The 21,734-nt window shown below is 34.6% G+C and overlaps 1 protein-coding gene across 1 annotated transcript in view; it reads left to right on the forward strand.

The window, feature by feature from the left end:
- LOC135688483 (basement membrane-specific heparan sulfate proteoglycan core protein) overlaps positions 1–21,734 on the forward strand; it is a 93,287-nt gene that overhangs the window by 71,020 nt on the left and 533 nt on the right. The window contains exons 25-32 of the mRNA XM_065205349.2: positions 10,449–10,718; positions 13,148–13,749; positions 14,921–15,104; positions 16,090–16,159; positions 16,748–16,823; positions 18,460–18,533; positions 18,920–19,003; positions 20,984–21,087. Coding sequence (XP_065061421.2) covers positions 10,449–10,718; positions 13,148–13,749; positions 14,921–15,104; positions 16,090–16,159; positions 16,748–16,823; positions 18,460–18,533; positions 18,920–19,003; positions 20,984–21,087 — 1,464 coding nt within the window. The remainder of the gene's footprint in view (positions 1–10,448; positions 10,719–13,147; positions 13,750–14,920; positions 15,105–16,089; positions 16,160–16,747; positions 16,824–18,459; positions 18,534–18,919; positions 19,004–20,983; positions 21,088–21,734) is intronic.

A 21,734-nucleotide genomic window follows, 5' to 3' on the forward strand; every position in this document is an offset into this window, starting at 1 on the left:
TAGCTGCAGTGAGCCGCAAAGACATTTGGCTAGTATCAAAGTTGCTTATCTATAGCAGCATATGATTTTTAAGGTCAAGTAGCAGATGTCCCATCCAACAACTGTTTCTTTTGGTACGTGGTTCAACTGGATTCTCTTCTCTAGGAGAATATTTTCACTAGATTCAGTGTAACTTCTCAACACCTTAGACTTTACAGACTCACTGCCATTAGGCCTTACATTTTTAGATCAAAGAAATCTCCATCAGTTCGCTAGCTTTTCATTTTCTCTATAGCAATACAGAAAGCTTTCAACAAAGCATTCATATGAACCCCAAACTGTTCCTGGTGGATTCGTTGTCGCATTAATGGATCTTTTTTTACACCAAAAGGTTGTTTGGTACACAAAACGCAGCACTGTGTTAACAGCACCATTCGAATCAAAACTACATTATTTGCTACAAACTAAAATCTATTGGACTGAAAAGAAGATTTTAAGGAAGAAAACATCTGTATTGATACATTATCACGAAATATGTACAGATCATATTTGCTAGATTAGACTGAAGATAGATTTGAAAATTTCACTTATAGCGAAAAATTTTGAACTTTCTTAACAAATTGTTTGCTTTGATAAATAACAACCTCCATTTAGGTACATTCTCTTGGAAGCAATTACAATTGTTTATAGGTTGATAATGATTGTAAGCTGCAGATAATAGATGGTAGATTGATATATCTGTAAAAGGAATGAACTGCTCCTATCTAATTTTCGTTATTAAAAGTCCACTTAACAAAGTTGCGCTTCATATGGTATAAAGGACGTTACTTATTCAGGCACATGAATACCTTTACAATGAAATTTTTCGTCGCATGCGTCTAAATGGGCTGGTAATAATGTTCTAAAATGAAAAAGCATCATTGAACACTTTTAGCTGCATAAGTTCGTTAGCTTTGTTGCAAATGTACTGAGATAATGCCACATAAATATGGACTTTTTTCCATTCAAACCTCTGTAATTTGTTCTTTGTCCTTAACTTATAACCAAGCCAAAATTGCATTAATCTCTTATCAAACTTCAAACCAATTTGCTATATATCACCTAATTATCACCATATTTAACTAATTTTTCATATTTCAAGGTATAACATGATACTTCAAGTTATGTGGTCAAAAGATTTCTTTAATTAGATTTTTCATGACGACAAACTTTAGGAATCTATGCTAATTGATGCACTTTTATTGGCTGTGGGCACCATGCTGTTCTCGGAATTACATTTTTACTGTGAATCTGTTGCATTTTGCAAAACTGAGTCATCATTGCCACAAGCCAAAGAATTCTGAACTGAGCTTCGATACATTATAGCATGTTCCTTTCTGGTTAATTTTCATATCCAATTAAAATTAATTGAAAGAATTCTGCAAAGTCAGAGAAACCTTGAATGGTGTTGTAGTTAACAAATGGGTTGGATTTGCACATAAGGCTGCATCATTTTGCTATCTTTACTTTCATTCAGATTTCTAATGCCAATCGAGAAGCTGACTGAATGTTCTCGTAGATGTCTTTAATAAGAAAGAGTGGGTGTCTGTTCAACAGTTTCTTTTTATTGCTAATGAATTGTCAATTCACCTGGGCTTTATTTCAGCGAGGATCATAAACTAATCTAAGTGATAGTGAGGTTGGATATGCACGAGAGAATGTCCATCAAGATTAACAACAAAATACCAACTGTTTTTGTCATTAGATTTGGATTAAAGACAAAATAATTGAGGATTGAAAACCGGTTTAGTCTTAGCTTAAGACATAGAATTTTCCGTTGAGCGCCAGTGTAATCATTTCGATAGCATTAGTCTGTTACATGACATGGAGGCAAGTCACAAGTCTACACGTAATCCACATTCAATTAATTCACTATCGCAAAATGACATAATTTGTCATAAAGAACGACGTTTTAAGGGGCCTGGAACAAATCTTGATAATAGAGCTTTTCGCTAATCTATCGATTTATAAGAATCTACTGAAATAATGTATAAATTCAATTTGCAATCACGCTAATCCCTATTATTTTGACTTTGAATTGAAAAGTAGGAGGTGCCTTGTGCAGCCATTGTCCATTATGTTGTTAAATTGATTCGAGGGGATCGATTTTAAAGACCCGCATGTAGCAAGCACTGGACCCTCAAATTCAACACTTTAGCTGCCATGATGACAATTCAAGAGCACTTCGAAGGCCCTGAGACAGCTCATCTACCACCGCACGATCTCCCTACAGCTATAAATGCAGCCAACATCCCTTTTCAAGCCCTAAAATAAGCTTTTGGCTACTAAGTGGAGTATTGAGAAATTTTAGTCTTTATTTTCATCTTCCAACATTTTTTGATAATTTTTTCAAATTTGGCAGTCATCCAGTATTTATGTTATAAAATTGTCCCCACTTGCGAGGAGATGCCATTTGGCTCCCGAATGAACTGGATCTCAGGTTATCTTAGCCAGAGCTACCCGAGTCTTCCTGTCTTTTTAATGTGCAGTACCATAGTTTAACAGTACTTTGACCAGTTTTGCTTCAAGTCAACAATAGTGTACCAGACCAGCCCAAGACAACTAAATGCTAGGCCTAAAAGATTAAGAAGTATGAAATTTAAGATTTTGAATCAACTGTGAGCAAAATAGTGGGGAGTTGGTTTCACACAGGGGACGTACCGAGAAGCACCACCTTTTCAGCACAACAATTGGAAATTTTTTGTTTTCCCATGTTTTATGTCTTCAAATTTCTGCTCTGTATTCGCCAAATTGCAAAATTGTAATTACCGTATCAAAAATTTATAGGAAACCGCCCATCTAACAGCAACATTGTGCACTATACCTTGAAACTAGAATTTATGGCATCGGGAACAGCATGTCCTTGAAGGACAAGGACTCTTCACATTTTTGCTCACTGAATCGTAGACCAATATAGGCAACGATTTTGCTAACCATCTAGCACCCTGCCTAACTAAATTTTTGAAGTTTAAATAATTTTAAGCCTTCGGAACATTCGGGCAAATGGCCGATTTTTTCTCATCTGATAATATCATTCGAAATAGCTTGCAAAACTGAGTAAAAAATAATGATAAAATTATATGCAAGGGCTACAATAACTTTCTTTATCTTTGCTTGTCATCAAAAAGTTCCCTCCAGCTATTCATGAAATGCATAGATTGTTGGGTTTAAACGTCGAAAATCAAAGAAAAAAAGTAAGGTACAGTAGAAACCCGCATAAAAGAACCTATGTTTGTTTCTGGCAGCCTGAATAGGTTCTTAATTAACAGGCTGCTATTCTAGATTCCAATCTAAAAGGTTTGTAACGAGGCTCTTATATACGTACAGGCCTTGCATACATTAACAATGTTTTCCACCGCAAGAATTCTAATGGACACACTTAAACCAGCTTTTTTTAAGTTAAATTTCTACCGTTCTAATGAATTTGTGTTGTTAGATTGTCCAATTAGAATGCAACATACCATAACCTGATTTACTCAAAAACCATTTTTTCTTATATATATATATATATATATGTATATATAAGAACCTTTCCAAATTTCTGCCTCTTGAGGGTTCTTAATCATGGGGTTTTAAAGGGTAAATTTCAGCCTCAATGTTCTTATAAAAACAGGTTCTTTTATGCGGGTTTCTACTGTATGCGAAATTTGAAGAAGGAATGCCTAAAAGCTTCTATTTCTCCACGAAATACCAAACGTACGATTTAGGTAAATAAGCAACAAAAATATAAATAACTGATAAAGTAAAAAGAATTGTCTATAGAATTGTTTTTAAAGAATCTTTGGATCTATAATATTATCCTGCTCTTTCTTTTGAGAATTTATGGCTACTAAAAGAATTTTTGCGTTATGTTTCGTCAAAGAGAAATGCTCCATCTGTTTATCTTTAGCTGATTAAGGGGAGGTGCATTTGCGAATTAAGAAATCATCTTTTTTGTCTGTTGCAAACTAATGATCTCTAAACCAGTTTATTTAATGCAACCATGGCCTCAGCTCTTCCTTTTGTTTTATCATTGTCAAGATGTCTACTAAAGATATATCTTTTCAAGTTACACTCGATTAGCGTCTTCGTGACTTGGGAAAAAATTTTGATGGGCATGACTCTACTATCTAACCAAATCTCCTTGCTTTTAGCGATAACAAACTTTCGTTGAAACATTATTGTCAAATCATCATAGCAAATTGTTTAGAATAATTGGTCCTAGAGCTTTCGATTATATCCTCAGTTTCAATCGCGTTAGAAAAACGTACTTATGACGGAATATAAGATATAGATGACCAGTTTTGGAACACACATAAAAACACACCTTGAATGCAACGAAAGCTTTAATACACCAAAGAGTTACGTAGGGTATGCAATTTGCCTGTAGGAATAGCTTTAAGGTGGCTTTTATATTGAGTGATAGTAATTGTCAGCATACCAAGGGGTTGATACATTATATATGTTTTCTTTGCACAGACTCTATGTATTTTTTTAGTTTTATAGAATATGGCGCTCAAACATCAAGACGGCCTGTGTCTTTGGTATGTTTAAGAGTCATCTGCATCCAAACAAATTGGTGGTCCTTTCAAACGGGATATATACCCACGTTTCTCAGCCAAACAATATCTTTTACTGCAAGATTCAATGTTCTTTACCAACAAGACATCTTTATTTTTCTTTCAGGAATGCCAAATTGGCCTTTTTCAAGCCTATTTTCGCCTTTTTAGAATCACATTGCCTCGAAAGTTTACTTTTGGCCTACTTCTTAAATTTGGCTTTTTTGCCTTTTCAGCAGAAACTTCAAGGATATTGCATTACTTTACATAATCTTTAAACACCCTAAGGAACAAACAAATATCAAATCGAAATGCAGTTCTATACAGTGTGAGCACAAATGTCAATATTTTTTCTAACCTAACGATTAGCAAAGGAATTCTTTAAAGCGAAAGTTTTTCAGTTTTTTGTCAGAGTTTGGGAAAGCATTCAAAAGGCTCTTGTGTGGAAACATGTGCTTGCGCAGTGTACTTTTGCAACAATTTTTTTGCTTTTTATGCGCAGTTTGGCCTGAGTTGGTCGTCCCTTTGGCCTTCTTTTGTAAATCCTATCTGGCAACTCTGATCACTTTACAAATAGCAAAAATATAACTGCAAAACTGCTGGCAGTAACAGAGTGTTGAAGATTATATTGTTTTCTACAATACATTGGTAAGTAGGATAAAAAGCTAAAAGAAAAACAAACGATAGTTGAGAGGACAATTAAAGATTTATGGCTCCTGCATTGAGTTGTTAATTTTCCTTAAAGAATATCTTTACTTGTTGTTTTCTGTTCTCAATATACAGTTTAAATAGCCTTCAAAATTCATATTATTGGTCATATAATGCGAGACATAAATTATGAACAAAATTGATGAAATTTCTGTTTCCATATTATGAATCAATGTGGAATTGTGTTTTTTGGAATAGTGCGGTGGTCTAGCGGATGAAAAAGCTGACAATCCTATTAGCATAATGTATATTGTGCGTTTTTTCTTGAAATTTAATTATAAGCAACAGACAGGCAATAGCCATACATATTAAATATCTTATCATAATGTCTTTTCTGCGTCAAAATATGACAAAAAATCATAAAGTGAAGCTATAGATGATTACAAAAATTCTTTCAACAATGTTATTTCCTTTGTTGAGACAATATGTAATTTTTATATAACTTCGAAGTTAATTTAAATTGCTTGTAAGAAGAAAGAGTGAGTTGTATTAATGTCATTTGAGCTTAGCTCGTTATCAAGTCATTGACCTTTTGACTTTTCACTTTTTATCATTGACTTGACAACGATATGTTAATATACTTCTTTCTTTCTTGATATATACAATTATACTTTAAATTCAAAGTTATTTGGTGTAAAGAACAGGATTGTTCTAAGTTGCTTCTTCGAGTTTCACATTTAAGGCGATCATCAGGATGTTTTTGGGTAAGTAAAATAATGATTATGATAGAATTCATACACAGAATGGAACCTGTTTCTTGTCAGTGTAAGAATCAGGTAGTCAAAGTGCTTTTAGATAAAACCATCTTGTTGACTTATCTTAGACCATTAACTCATAACGACGTTTAAAGACCACAAATTTGTGCTGCAATAGACAGGCGCAGTGTGATTGTCATACAAACAATTGCTTTCTTTTGCTGCAGAGCAATTTGTTTCAATTTTTGTCAATGCAAACAGTATTGCAGTACTAAGTAGTTCTAAAGTGGTTTGCGTTATTTAATGCTTCAATAATTTATATTTAATGCAACTCTGAATACAATCAGATACCTGTCTTTGTGTATAATCGAAAGAAAGAATATATGGAAATAAGGGGACAGCATCTTTTCAAAGCGAAACTACTATAGATAAAATTGAAAGGCATCTTTTTATTTGTTCCAATTCACACACGATTCCGTCCTACAAACGATTGTTACTGATATGAACTTTTGATTAAAAGCTTGCTTTTAGCAATAATTAATCCTTAATTGTTTCATAAATGTCCTTAGCAGAGAGACCCTTATTTGTTATGATATGCCTTCCTTAAACAGAGACTCGATTTCCTTCTTAGATTGCACAATAGTGTAGAAACGATTAATGGAAAACAAATTATCCCAAACGCTTTCAGAATCAGAAGAAACACGACCTTGCTTCTGTTTCTATGTAAATATTTACACTTATCCTTTATTAAGCAGTTAATATTCTTACTTTTCATTAACTTGTTCCTATTCTGTACAATGAATGGGATTTTAATATCAACAGCGCGTGAATGGTCTCAGACCAAACGCACAAGGAGTCATTCTGGTTTTGATCACATTAAGCCTTTTCAAAAACTAACATGATTTTAATTAACACGCAATGTTGCTATATTGATCTGAATCGATTCTGATGACCCTTTGTCACCAGATTAAGAACATTTGCGATCTAACTACCAAAATACGACATAAATGCATAGATCACTATGTCTGTTATTAGATTAAGAATTGTTTAACAGTGTTTCTAGCCATCACCGTTCTATTGGATGTCCGGTCGTCAATTTGTTTAGATAATGTGAGCCATTGTAATTTTCGGTCCATCCTTAATCTATGCAGATCCTGTTAAACACTCATCAAGAATATCTTAAAAATGGAGAAAGCGCTTTATATAAATATTCAGAATTCACACTAAAACAAAGTTTCTCCATAATTTTATAGGCGTCGCCACGGGCTTGATTATGAAACGTATTTCAAAGTACTCTGGTTCGGATATCTATGAATTCCTTCAAACCCACCCATATTTGTAACAAAGTTTTTTAAAATACTTTCTGTAAGAATTTGGTAACCCTCTTTTGAATGTTTTAAGATATAAAGGCAGATGAGAAATAATTAAAAAAGTCGGTTATAGCAGAATATAAATTTCACGAAGAAGCAAGGGAGCAGATATTTAAATTAAAGTTTCTCTAAGGTAACCCCCCCCCCCCTCCCAAACAAACACCCAAGAAAAAGATTTAAAAGTTGTTAATTATTTTGCAACCTAAAATGGGCATTATTTCGCATCCAAGTGATAATTCACAGAAATTTATAAGCAAGGAAAATCACATCCAATATTTGGCATTATTATTAAGCAACGAAAATGCGCACAGCGATCGTGAATAGAAAGTGACAACCAGAAGATTGCTATTGTTACAAGAATTTGGGAAATTTTGCAGGAAGTGTGGACTTGTGGCAATTCTGTTGCTCTCCCAAATACACTTTGCAAGCTGAGTAACATTTCACACTATAAGACACCATTTAAAGGCAATCGACAGATACTGAAGTGGCTTCAGCCATTGCAAATCAATATTAACCAATTATTAAGCACAAAAATAGCATCAAGCACACTGATTGGCCAGTTGTTGATTGACAGACGTTTCATAGGCAACTAGGGCTGGGGACGGATAAATGTTGAGCAATTTGACAACACGTTTAAAAAGTTATAAGCAACTTCAGTTAAATACATTCTCTTTTGACTTCCTTGATGAACCAAAAGTATTCCCTCTCACGCTTACTTATTATTGATGAATATAAATTGCATTGAAAGTTTACAGTCGCAATTTCATTTTATTATGGTACTTTTGGTTCTCTTGATTTACCTTTGACACAGAGGTGGTGCTAGAACACTTATGAAAAGCTTTTCGAAACTTTGGTTAAAAATTTACTAACTAGGGAACGCTGGTACCTGTCTCTCCGCATGCCAATTGTTAAGGTCACTCTCAGGGTTATGTGATATCTAGCCACCAGAAAAAGTTCAGAATAAAATATCTTGATAATGTAACATGTTTTATCACAAAATCAGGATTTACACCTGTGCAACTTTGAGAGCTGTAACCTTAGATATTGTAAGCAATTTTGAGTCAGGAAATAAGTGAAAATATATCATTTAAAGACGCAATTAAAAGGATGTTTTGGGCTGGTGCTTCTTGATGAAGAGTTTTACAAAGCTGTGAATTTTTAAATCAATGGTCGATGGACATTGGGCCCCGTCTGCCAGTTGTTAGATGCAATTAAGACAAAATTTACTGAATTCAGTCCATCAATATCAATGCTACAACGTGATCTGTAGGGACATTATATACCACTTTCAAACAAAATCAGAGGATGAAGAGACTATGAAGTGCAAATTAATAATTCGATTTTCCATAGACCTGTTTTTCTGACGTCTAGACGCAGGTTTTTCACCTCAAAAGTTGACAATATCACAAATATTGTTAAGTACGTTAGTTTGCATCCTTAGTATCAAAGTAATTAGATATCTGTGAAATACAACATTTCTTTTTATTTCCTTTTGCTATAGATTATTTTTGCAGTACCTGACTATCTTCAGCAATTTTTAGGTCGTTGATATCAAACGTTATTACATGTTAACTTTAAGGAAACAAAATAAAATAACGCTAGATCACTTGATCTCTTCTATTTGTTGAGTTTTTATGCAGATGATAAGGAAGTTTGAGAGAGCAAAAATGTAGGGTGGTACGTCCGTAAAACGTTGAAAACAATACGTATCTTTTCCAGAGTTTTACTCACACTTTCGTTCAATAGAGTTCTAAAGTGATGACTTCACAAAAATATATTTTTCGAATTTTTGAATTTGGATCCCATAGCCTGAAGGAAATCATGAAATTCCATTAAATATGCAAAATCAATCAAATGTCTTACAAATTGGCTGAGATATGGCCACATATGTATTGGCTCTTTCCCCATCAAACCTCTGTATTTTGGTCTCGGTTCATAACTTAATGAACAAAGCCAAGATAACAGTGATTCGTTAGCAAACTTCAAATCTTTTATTGGCAATATCTCAACTGATTCTAGACACATTTGAATAATTTTGCATATTTGGAAGTATTTGTGTGGTTAAAAGATCTTATATATTATGTGGTTAAAAGTTCAAAAGTTCTAAAAATAGGTTTTTGGTGACGTCACAATTTAGAACTCTATTACTGGTTTCAACGATTTAGTCAAAGAAAAGGCAATATCAGTACTCGAACTTTTTTTAAGTAATCTTAATGATTAACCTCTCTTTGCTCGTTGTTAATTGCAGTTTGTTCGCATACTTTGCGAAGTTAAGCCTTGAAAAGGTGTACTTACATTTGATGGAGGCAATTGGCAAGGTTGCAATTATCTTGTACAAAGTGAACAGATTTGAATAGACAGAACGTAAATTAAATTACCGCGAGTTTGATTTTTGTCAGAAAACTTTCCCTGTCTATATATTTTTTTACCAATCTCCTTCTCAAGCTGACTAGCTTCTCAGAACTTTTATAGTTTCTATGAACAGACAATATCCTTCAGCTACACGTAAACAAAATTTCCGAAAATTTTTCGAATGGTCGATGCTGTGGGGCATGTGCCGCCTGCCCTCCGCAGGCACAACGCCCTGCACTCGTCATCAAATTATTTCAGATCATTGCTCATATTGGATTCTGGTCATGCGCAAATTTTTTGGTTCATTTCATCTCTTTTCAGCATCACCATTTTTTGCATTTACATTAAGTGTTGCTTTAAATTTCAAAAGTCTACTGAATGACTTCCATATTCTTCGAACCAAACAGGCTGCCTATTTTCCGGAATATTTTTTTAAGCTTGTGACCGTAAATTAGAAGCCTTTTGATATAAAGATGTTTGATTATTGTTTTGAAGTGCCTGCTATGAGAAGCTGTCCGTAATGTTCCCTTGTAAGCAGTTAACGAATAGATATTGCTTTTGACAACTTACAAGAATTTTACTGTTATTACAAAATTTAGCAAATTAAAGCTTAGCATTTATCAGCAATATCAAATGTATATTCACTCAACTTGACTGCTTTTTCGACTATGATGTTATCTTTTACTCTTCCGTTGATCGATGTTTATCTAAAATCGTATTTTTCCTTACTAGTAACCTCACTTGACAACACAAAATCTATGTTGCAGGAGAAGATTCCTTGATGATGGTTGGTGTTACCGAATGCAACATTTGCTTAACGCAGCCGTGTAAAAACGGAGGTACATGCCTTGCAGCCTCAAGTAGGTTTGGGTATAAATGTGATTGCCAGCCAGGGTTTACTGGTAGTGACTGCCAAGCCAGGGTTGCACGATGTTTTCCAGGGGCATGTGGTCCAAATGGAGTATGTTCTGACACAGAAAATTCAGAGTTCCGCTGCAAATGCCCTATTGGGTCGTACGGAGAACGCTGTCAATACGGTAAGTACTATTAATATATAGAAAAGATATTGCTACCGGCAGAAAATTAGTACAGATGTATTATAATAGCTCGTGTGATAATTTACCTCCTTACATTCATGTTTGCAAAGTAATTTTCCCAGTAATAAATTGAACATTTTCTTAATAGTAATTAAACATTTTCTGAAATAAATTTTTTTCAAGCTTTGAATACTTCTGACTTTCAAGAATTGAAAATATATCCTAAATGAAATTTGAACAAATTGCATCAAAAAATAAAAGCCATATAATTTCAAGATGCAGCAAATCAAAATGAGTTATAACAACAATTATCAAGTATTGACAAGAGTAAGCATTCCCAGTATCGAGCAATGGTAAAACCTCCCTTCGGCAAAAAATTAACAAGACTAGTCTACAAGCTATTTAGATATCAGTGACTAAAAAGGCCACCCAATATATTTCAAGCCATTCATGCCAAAAATAGACTTTGCCCTAACCAGCTCCACGTGGCTTAGGCCAACCAAACTCGGTGTGGTTGCAAGTCGTGTCCTAGATCAATTGCCAAAAGCTTTTTGATCTTGTTTGTTTCGTCAATTCAATATGGTTTAGTTTTTCTTTACTTTCAAATATATACTTGCTTATCTGAACAAAACATTTGCATGGATATCTCAAGTTTTCTTAAGGTTACAGCTTTGCAAGATCACTGAATATATTTAGATTTATGAAAGATTTTACTAATTTGCTAATTGAGAGGTGCTCCAAGGTTATGTGGGCAAAGGTCAAATCTCTTTATAGATTTTATCATGACGTCCGACTTCAAATTCTTTATTGTCGCAATAGAGATTCCGCCACTTGGTGTTGTTGTAGTTGTTAAATGAAGTTGAAATTTGCGCAAATCTTTATTTTTGTCAGGCTTGATCAGTACAACCTTTTGTTGTCGTTATTTTTATTATAAAAGATACTTTACGAGAAGATACTGTTGCCATAAACAACTGTGTCTTGTGATAAGGTTATATCTAGCGATATGTTTTGTTTTAATCAACCGCAAGGTTTTGCGTCATGGTGTACGTGTCACTCAAAGGAAAATTAATCCATTGAGAGTTTGAACCTTTTGCCTTGGCAGATTATGTATTTGTCTCATCTTATTGGTACAAAAAGTATCGTTTGGTACATCATCTCCTTCATCTGAATTGTCTGGTGTTGGTGGAGCATCTGAAACTGTGTTTTTTGGAAATTTTCAAACTTTTGATGATATATTTTAAACTTTGCGAAAAGTGTTAATCTTTTGGGGACAGCTTCAAACATATGAGAAAAGTTTTTCAATTCTGAGGAAAATTTTCACTTTTTCTTACCTAAAAAACTTTTAATGAGTTATTGCCAAAACTTTATCAGATGCTTTCCAAGATATCAACTGTATTTTACAAATAGATACATTGGAAATCATTTATCACTGTGCATCTCATTTATCTAAGCATAAGTAGCTAGGTCTACATCATGTAAAATGTTAAGTTTGGCTCAAACTTTGTCAAATGCTTTGAGCTTCGATCTCAAATTTAATGTTCCTAGTTGCCATCGAAAACATGTCAGCTTTTCAGCTGAGAAATCTCAAAGCTCAAGAAGCATTAATTCATAAGGCGTTTATAGAGCACAGTGCTGAAATGTTCTACAAAATTCTTCAGTATAAGCCCTCCCACTTTCTGTAAAGACAAAGCTAATTCTGTTCTAAGCTTTAAATGTACGATAATCGCTAATTTATAACTGGAGCCAGGTGCTAAATTATGACTGATCGATTTGTTATAGCAGGCGAATTAGGCCGTTATTATCGTGATTTAAAACTCCAAAGCCAAAATCCATCTATTTTGCATTTTGCAATCAAATAAGTGTCTTTAAAAATTCATAAACACAGAAACAGAAGCAGTCTGGCATTACTGAATTTATTCAGCACTAAGACTTTTAGGGCTCTAAAAGCTATGGTTCCAATATAAAGTAGGGCTGAGTCAATCTAGATTCATGTCCGTACTAAATGGGCCTAAGGAAGTTGTTCAAATGACGTATTCAATACAGATGGGCATTCCAGGTGGGCGCTGGCACCCAAATAGCAAACTTTAGTCTGAATTTATCATCGATACTATGATATTTATGAGGGCAGCTATTTACTAATTCCTTAAAAATTTTCAGTTTGGTTCTTCAGACATATTTCCTAATGATCGAAATTTAACATGAGAAGTTTTTAATGCTCATTCGATGAAAAGTTTACCAAGGGCATTTTAAGAGCTGTTCCATTTAAAGTTTTACAATCAAGTATAAATTTTCAGTTTAACTATTGAAGTGACTTGTTTATGACTTGGAAGATGCATTTTCTGGATTTTTTCTCCACTTCAACCATTTTGGTCATACTTTCTTTATCGATATTTTCTACCTTTTTGCTGTGAAGTTTTACTAACTTGCAGGAGCCACGATAATGTCGCCATCATTCACAAATCATTCTTTTATGACGTTTCCTGGTATAAAAGGAGCCTGGGAGGACTTGCATATTTTCATCAAATTTATGCCAAGATTGAGAGATGGCTTGCTGCTTTTTAATGGGGGCCTTGCCCCTTTGAAATCAGAAAACGATTACGTTTTGATTCGTCTTATCAATGGCTATGTACAGTTTGAATTCAACAGTGGATCTGGTGCAGCCGTCATCAGGCACCATGAGGTAGTGTCGCTAAACAATTGGAACACCATAGAAATTGAACGGTACCAAAGATATGGATCCATTGCAGTCAATGGAATGACGGCTGTCAAAGGCTCATCACCTGGTTACTCCATTGCATTGAATCTTGGACCATTGCTGTTTGTAGGAGGATTAAATGCAAGTGAAAGATACACGTTCAACAAGACATGGCTTTCTTATCAAGGTTTCGATGGATGCATTCAAGATCTTCATATCAATGACAGGAAAATTGACTTGGTGACTGAATTTATCTCAAATCATGAGGTAATGGACTGTCTTGGGACCTTGACACCGTGCACCCCATCGCATTGCAGAAACGATGCAAAATGCAAGGTAAATAGCACCTTTTGTCATTTCTAGTATGTGTCATCATGCACGAGGATAAATATTTTGTATGGCAGAATATTTCAAAAATTAAATATTCGGTAATATTAACTTTGAGAAATACTATCGAGACAAATTAACATCGTACTTTCCCCGATCCTCGTTCAACAGAGGTCCTACTCTCAATTTCTTTACAAGATAATCCTCAGATTATTTGACGGCTCCAACTAAGTCCCTATTTTTTATGGTTGGTAGAACCTACTTTTATGGTTGATGTCTTTGAGCGTGGGCTCTAGCTATCAATTTTTGCAGTCTTTATGCTTGCAGTCTATCTTTAATCTTTTTACTTGAGTTATATCTAACGAGTGAATATTTCAATGCTAATATTTTAACATAAATTTAAAAGCAAACCTAATGGATTGCAAATGTTTTTTTGTTATTCATTTCACAATATTAAAATATTTTTTGGGTAGTTTGGATACTTGAAGAACCCCAATCTCCTTTAAACATGGTACAAAGATACAACCGTTAGGTATCTGTTAGTTTGTATTGAAAAAAACAGCATTTCAATGTTGATATTTAGCTCCCATTAGATATGCAAATGGCTAAAATACCTAGAAGGCTTTGGAACACTAATGCATGGGCTCCGACAAAGGTTGAAAAGTGGGGGGGGGGGGCCAAGGGAAAATTTAAAACCCATAAAAAGGATTTTTGAAAAAACTCTATTGTTCTGCAAAAAAGTGGGGGGCCAAGGCTCCTTCGTCGGAGGCCCTGTAATGTCAGTTTTCAAGGTCAAATTCAGTCATCTCCCTCTTCCTTTTTGAACAATGTTGGTTTACGATAAAAGAAAGAACGAGATTAGGGAGTACTTTTTTCTTTTGACTTGTAATTTTTTATGCATCGACATTGTTCAGGGGTAAATGGGCGGGAATAGCAGAACTCGGGTAAAAAGATAAAAATATTGGGAACCCAACGCCAATTGCTGGGTGTTCCAAGCACTTTTGGCAAGCATTGTAGCCATAGCCTCGTCAAAAAATAAGTTGAAAGCAATTTCTTAGTATAATCGAATATGAGTCGAAAATTCTCTGCTCAGCTCTTGCTCTTTCAAAGACTATGCTAGACGGAACATAGTAAATTTTCTAAAAGAGATAAATTTGAATCTAAAGCACTCCGTCTACAGGTTGTGAGTGCTGCCACATACAAATGTGTTTGCCCAGCTGGTTTTTATGGCAAACACTGTGAATCGTTTACAAAGCGTTGTGGAAAAGTAGATGGCTGCAAAAATGGTGCTTCCTGTATTCGTATGAATGGCAGTCCCACTTGCCAATGCAAGCTTGGTTTTACGGGAAAAGGTTGCGAGAAAGGTAACTGATAGATATTTATAGCTTACACTATACTGTAAACTCTGTATTAAGCCCCCTTTCCTCTTAAGCCCTTCTCTCCTGACGAACCTCCCATTTTGAAGCAGAAAAAATAAGCCCCCATTTTCTAATAAGCCTATTGCTTGGAAATAGAAATAAACAAGCCCCTCATTTCTATTTAGCTTTCCCAGTGATATATACTATAATATTTGGGAAGTATAATTCTTAATTTGTGTTCTTAACTGCGTTATCATTGAGCCTCATATGCTATTTCAGTGCGTCGGCTATTTTCCTAATTCATAAATTACAATGCCTTTTTGGTATTCATTTGAAGAGTGAACCTTTTATGCGCCTTCTAAATACTTTGGATCAGTGGCATGAATCCTAAGGAGCATGTATAAGCCTCCTCTCTATGAAGTCAACCTCACTTTTAAGCCCCTCACTGTATGGTTTTTGAAAAAGCCTTAGAAAGGGGGCTTAGTAAAGTTTTAAACTACTCAAATTTGATTTGAGGTGGGTGTCAAATTCCAGCCACGGGGGTGGGGGAGGGCAGGGAGCATCTTATACAATGAAAAATTCAAGATTCTATTCAAAGCACCTCGATATATAAAGCCGAAAATATTTATTTACTCATTGCTACTTGCTTTTATTTTCAATTGAAAAAATTTACTTCGGTTTTTCAATTCGTTTCTGTAGAATATTCCGTTATGGATTGCTGATGAATGCTTACAATGCCTAGCTTGTGGTTCGGAAATCATGAATTTAGCATTCTTTTCAACCAAGCAGATAGAAAATGTCAATTTTTCACGGGTGAAATAGCTGTTCTTTTGCATTATTGTATTCGAAGGAAAACTACTGTATTTTATGATAATTGATAGAAAAGCGAGAACCGAAGTCTTTTACCTGTACAGCCACTGATGCATGAAATATGAAAAATGCTAACTTTATTTTACCACTGAAAATAGCTTTCCTTCATCTCTTTATTCAGCCATTAAGATTGGAAATGAAGCTCTTTTTAAGGGTGATGGGTATCTGAAATTTCCACGCCACATTTTAAGGTATGTTGTATGTTGTATTTTCTAGATTTTTTTCCTTCTTAAATGTCTTTTATTATCATTTGTTTCCAATGTATATATATGTGACCAAAAACAGGTTTTTGGCTACTTCTAGCTGATTACGGAGTCCTCACTCTTGGTGCCCTGACCCTGCTTCTTCAAACGATTAAAGTTGGTGATTCCTATGTCTTGTTATTTGCATTTAACAGGAAGCAAAAACTAAGCTATGTTAACAGTTTTCAAAATAGTTGTTCGATGTTAAATCCTTTTTGATTGATTTTTATCCTTGTCTAGAGTCACGTATTTCTAATTCTTACGCCCACTGGTATAATCTTAGTGTGGTTCAAATATTCTCTCACAATATGATATTACTATCAACTTACTACCATAGATTTCCAGGCACCTTACTTTTCAAGATTTCTTTTCCAACTGAAGAATGGTTTTTGGTGTAGGAAACCTGTATGATGTTGTATAACATATCCTAATATTTACTTGAAAAGCGTTAAAAAGGGGTATTTCCCTCAAATTGCAATATAAAACATCCTGCTATTATCGAGCTAAAGCTTGTACCATTTGAACTCTATATTCTAGAACCATTGAGCTGACATCATTGCAGTTCGATATCAGAACAAAGGGTGACAATGGACTGTTATTCTGGTTTGGAGAGGTAACCATTAATCTAAACAAAATATCACCATAAGAGAAAAGTCAATCAGTTCTAAATGTTCGGTATATCAATTTAACTACGATACCCCTATCTGAAGTTTTAGCATCATGGAAGCTGTTGAATTGTCTAAGGAGGTTCAATATTAGATTTTAGTTAAAAAAATAGTGGGTTTCTTGACATATGTCTACTTCAACGTTCTATATGTTACCTGTGCAGCTCCACAGGCCTCTGTCCTTGGTCCTCTAAAAAATTTTCTTTCTTAATGATCTACTTAACCACCCATCCATTCTACCCCCTACATATTTTTGTGTGAGACTATTGAATGGTGTTCTGTAGTAAAAAGTTGATATTGCTACGAACTACGTATTGGTCAGTAATAAAGATGCGATACTGCTACAATCTTCAAGTAGCTCTGATATAAACAAATGATATTGCTGTGGACTACTAATACTGGTATTGCTCCTAAGTAAAAATTTTTTTGAAAATGCAGACTTGCTAATAACTTTTAACTGAAAGCATAGAGATCATATCGAGTAAGAATTTCTCTTTGAGTTGAAGAGAGATTAGAAATTTCAGGACCTCGAGCTTAAAAGTAAAGAACAATGATTTTGCAAAACGTTTAGTGAAGATAGATTTTTGCCATCCTTCTCATCTCTATAAAATCAGACAATTATCTCTACAACGTCCGTCATTTTATTACTATAAAAAATAATTGGACTTTTTTTGGCCAACTGTTTCATTAGCGTTGTATAATTTAGGTAGGCAGTCATTCAATGTCCAGCTGTGACGTGTCTACATCAAAGAGAAACTCTAATCTACTAATTACAGTTCTAAATGTTTTCATAATTGCTAGAGAAGCTTTAATTCTTTAAATGAAATCTTTTGCCAGTGCTAATTAACAGTGGAGTCTATACGATTTGAAATCACCATGGAATATTATTACGAGCTTACATATATTATGGTGTTTCAATTAAAAGCTCTGTTCAAAATGGAAAAATTCATCAGAAGAGATGTAAACTCGAACTAATTGAATCAATGTAGTTAAGATTTACGTAAATTATTTTATGATATCGGCAGGTGCTAATGGCTGGTTGCAAATTATATTAAAAAATGCTTTGCTGTTTCTTTATGAATGTTTGACTACTATTTTGTACGACAAGAAAGCCCTCAGTTTAACTACATTGCAATGACTTAATTCTATATTTGCATCCTATGATCCCATCATTTAGCTCACTGTAAAGTTAAATCCAGACGACTTATTAGCATAAAGTTAAACAACTTCTTTTCTGGAAGGATTTGACGAAAAAAGAACAAAAAAGGCTCTCTGATGCTTCTAGATTTTAAACTTGATCGCATGTAGCCCGTCTTAATTTATTGCAAGTTGAAAATGCCTGTCCTAATAACTTCGTGTGAAACCATTCAAAAATTCGAATAAATTCTAGACAAGACCCTGGGCAAAATCCACCATGATATATTTTTACCTGGTTGTCGGAATAGTGGAAGGAAAAAACCATTGATTTGGCACTCATTATAAGGAAATTCAGTAACGTTCTGTCCAATGAAAGTTAATTATATTTAAATTTTCACTAGCATCTCCACTTTTATTTTAACGTCTTTTTGCTAATTCATATTTCAGCAAAATGATGCTTCAAATGGGAAGAGCCCAGATTTTTTAAGTATTGGATTGAAAAGTGGATTCCTTGAAGTCAGGTTCTCATAGAAACATTTTTAATTTATAATCATTTTCTCATAATTTATTTCCATTTTATCTTCATTTTTAAAGACCAACAGACTTAAAAACCCATCTTGAAATGCATAAATTAGAAATAAACAAGACGGATAGAAAATATTCCCACAATTTCTTGCATTGTCTGGAATTTCGCAAATTGCAGTCACTTTGGCAGAAATACTTGGTGTCACTTTCCAAGCGATTCTTCTGTTAATGTTAAAGGGTGATTGATAAACTTTAGCATGGAATAAAGCGACTATTGATGCAAATGGAAGGGATGGGCCTTGGATGTGGCTGCACCCCAGCGTCCCTGGCGGTTTTGTTACTATAAGATGGAGTTGATCAACAGAATATTTCTTTTTTTTAGCTACGAGCTTGGAAGTGGATTAGCCGTGATACTGACAAAGACACCATTGAATGATAATAGCTGGCATACAGTCAAAATCTCTAGGTAAGCATTAGAAATGAGTTAAAATATGTTTTTCGTCTATAACTGACTAAAGAAAAATTCAATATTTTTCTCAGCAAAGCATAAAATTTGTCTTTTACAAACTGGCATATGTAAAGAGCCCAATTTGTAATGAAGTTTGCCTGTTGAAGGTTAGGATAATAGCATGGGAACAGTGATGAGTAATAAACTTTAAAACCGTTTTAAAAGCCTATATGATTTTAGAGGACTGAAAAAGGTTTCGATTTTGAAGATTGTTAACAGAGCCTTTTCTGCATCCTTGCATTTCTTTCAACTTCCTACCACTCCATGTATGCATTGGAATATAGTCTTTTAAGAAAATGGAAGCAAAACAATATATTTTTTATTTCTGCTTTTAAATACTTTGTTTCTCTAAAAAAGTTTTGAAGTGACCGTACAATGTGAACCTAAAACATCCATTATAGTGGCAAGTGGCAAATTAGCAATGTTTGTTAGTGCAGTACAAAAAGTCATTTCTAAATCACTAGTTTTCTTGTCTGCAGTTCTTATGATGACTGCAGTGGTTGCGCTGAAGAAAAATGCCATAGTTGTTGAAGACAAAATGGCCGAGAAGGCCATTGCCCCCCCCCCCCTCCCTCCCCCTACCTATCTGGAACTTTATTGCATTTCAGACGCTATTCGAGAAGCTTTATCTAAATGAACCCCCCCCCCCCTAAACCTTTAGCTAAGGCTACGCCCACGAGGGGGGCTATTAATTTAAAGCCACTGGTACAACTTCAACTTGAAACCCAGCGAGCTCAAAATAAACACTCTACAGCTACATGTAGAGTGCATTGCGTCTTTATTCCAAGGTGAGCATTTTCTCTCGGACGTTTTTCTTGGCTCCAGGAACTGGTCAACTAATGTAATGCTGCTTATCCAGTCTGGCGCATTTAGTTTGATTAATGATTTTCGTGGATTTTCTAACCTATTCCAGTTTTAGATGTCTGCCACATCCCAAATCTAAAAACCCTGGTGGCACAAAATGACAAAGAACAGACAGTTGATTGATTGCTATTTGCAGAAACATTTGATTTATTTTAAGCGTTTTGCTTTCACCAGATATCCAAGCGAATTTACCTGACTTACGGCTTTTAATTAATTTTGTTTGTCAGAATAACATACATTACTCTCCTGTTCTCATACATAATATGCATTTCAAATATAATCAGGTTCTTAATTGACTGACCAAAATCAAAACACCGAGGTTGCTCGCAGAAATAATCCAGTTGACTAAAGTTGGTACCATAATTACCTGTTTGGTACCATACATGCTGAACAAACAGTTACAACCAAGTTCTTACGAGTGACTTTAGCATGCTTCTATGTTTAGTTTTTCTAACTCAGTTCTTCAGTTTAATCAAGATCAAAACTAAACATCAAGCTTATAAATCGATTTCTTTAGACCACCCATGCTTTATCCATTCGTATAAATTATCACGAATAATCTTTCAAAAAACCTTCTTTAAAATTTTTGTCTCTCATCAGTGAAGTCAACGAGACGGTTTGCTCCAAACCTAATAACGTAATTATGCAAAGAAGCAAACTTTCAATACAATAAAATTCTTATATAAGCTTAAAAACGACAAAACAATATAAATAAAAAGGAAGCAATCGTTTGAAATCAAATGCTTGTCAAAATGCACCTTCTCCGTTCGTTTCTTCATTCACGTCGAGAGGGATGACTTGCATGCTTAGGACTTATGCTGTTTGTACATGTTGAGTTTTAAACTGGAAACTATCCATAGACATGCGAGTTGCTACCCTGGGTACCAGAGCCGCAAAAATTAAAATTAAAAAATAATGCCCAGGGTAGCGAGTTGCATGAACTTGGGGCTGATGTCAATTTTGACAATCTTTTTAGCTCTAGCTCATAGGGCTGCAGCCCTCAGCTCCATGGCCCCTAAGTTATGAAAGCAACAGGCTCAAAATTTTTGTAAAGTAAATATCGTCTCTTCTTAGGTCTGCTAGAAATGCAACTCTTTTCATCGATGGAAAACATATGGCACATACTAAGTCACGTGGAATCAACACCAATCTGGATATAGAAGCACCGATGTTCTTTGGTAAGCAGTAAACGAATAAAATCATTTCCCGGAAATTTTAAAGTCCTTCGTCGTAGTAGGCAGGCATTACTATGTTTAAAAACTGTCGTTAAGTAAATTTTCAACAAATTGTAGGGTGCTCTTTTCGCTAAATCCATTTACCTCAACTTCTCGTTCATGTATTGTTCATAGACTTTGTAGATTTTATTGAATGTTTTGCTAATCCAGTTGGTTTTTCATTGAAAGGGTCGTTTTAAAAAAATTAAAGTAAAGATATATGTTAATTACCACGGGCTGGTGCTAGAAAAATTCAGAAGAAAGAGCTAAGTGAATAAGGGACATTATCATAATGAAATTATCTGCTGAAATGTCAAATCCTGCAAAGACGGGACGCAGGTTTTGAAAAAAGAAGAGGAAAGGGACAGTTTCAAATGATTGAGATTTGGCTAACTGCTACCGTCACTTCTTTTTAGCGAGAATTGTGATCAACAAAATAAGATTGAAGCACTGTAAAAAATGGTGACACTGCAAAAGAAGGGAGAGAAAGCCGAGTAAGTGAAAGTTTCTAAAAGAGGCTGGCAACGTTTTGAATCCCTTTTTGAAAAGAGGCTCTCATAAGGAGGCCAGAAGACGTTTTTTAAACAGTTCTTTAATTTGAGAGAGTGGGG

This window comes from Rhopilema esculentum, unplaced genomic scaffold (assembly GCF_057945365.1).
Source record: "Rhopilema esculentum isolate cy_ngs unplaced genomic scaffold, ASM5794536v1 HiC_scaffold_36, whole genome shotgun sequence".
Lineage (NCBI taxonomy): Eukaryota > Metazoa > Cnidaria > Scyphozoa > Rhizostomeae > Rhizostomatidae > Rhopilema > Rhopilema esculentum.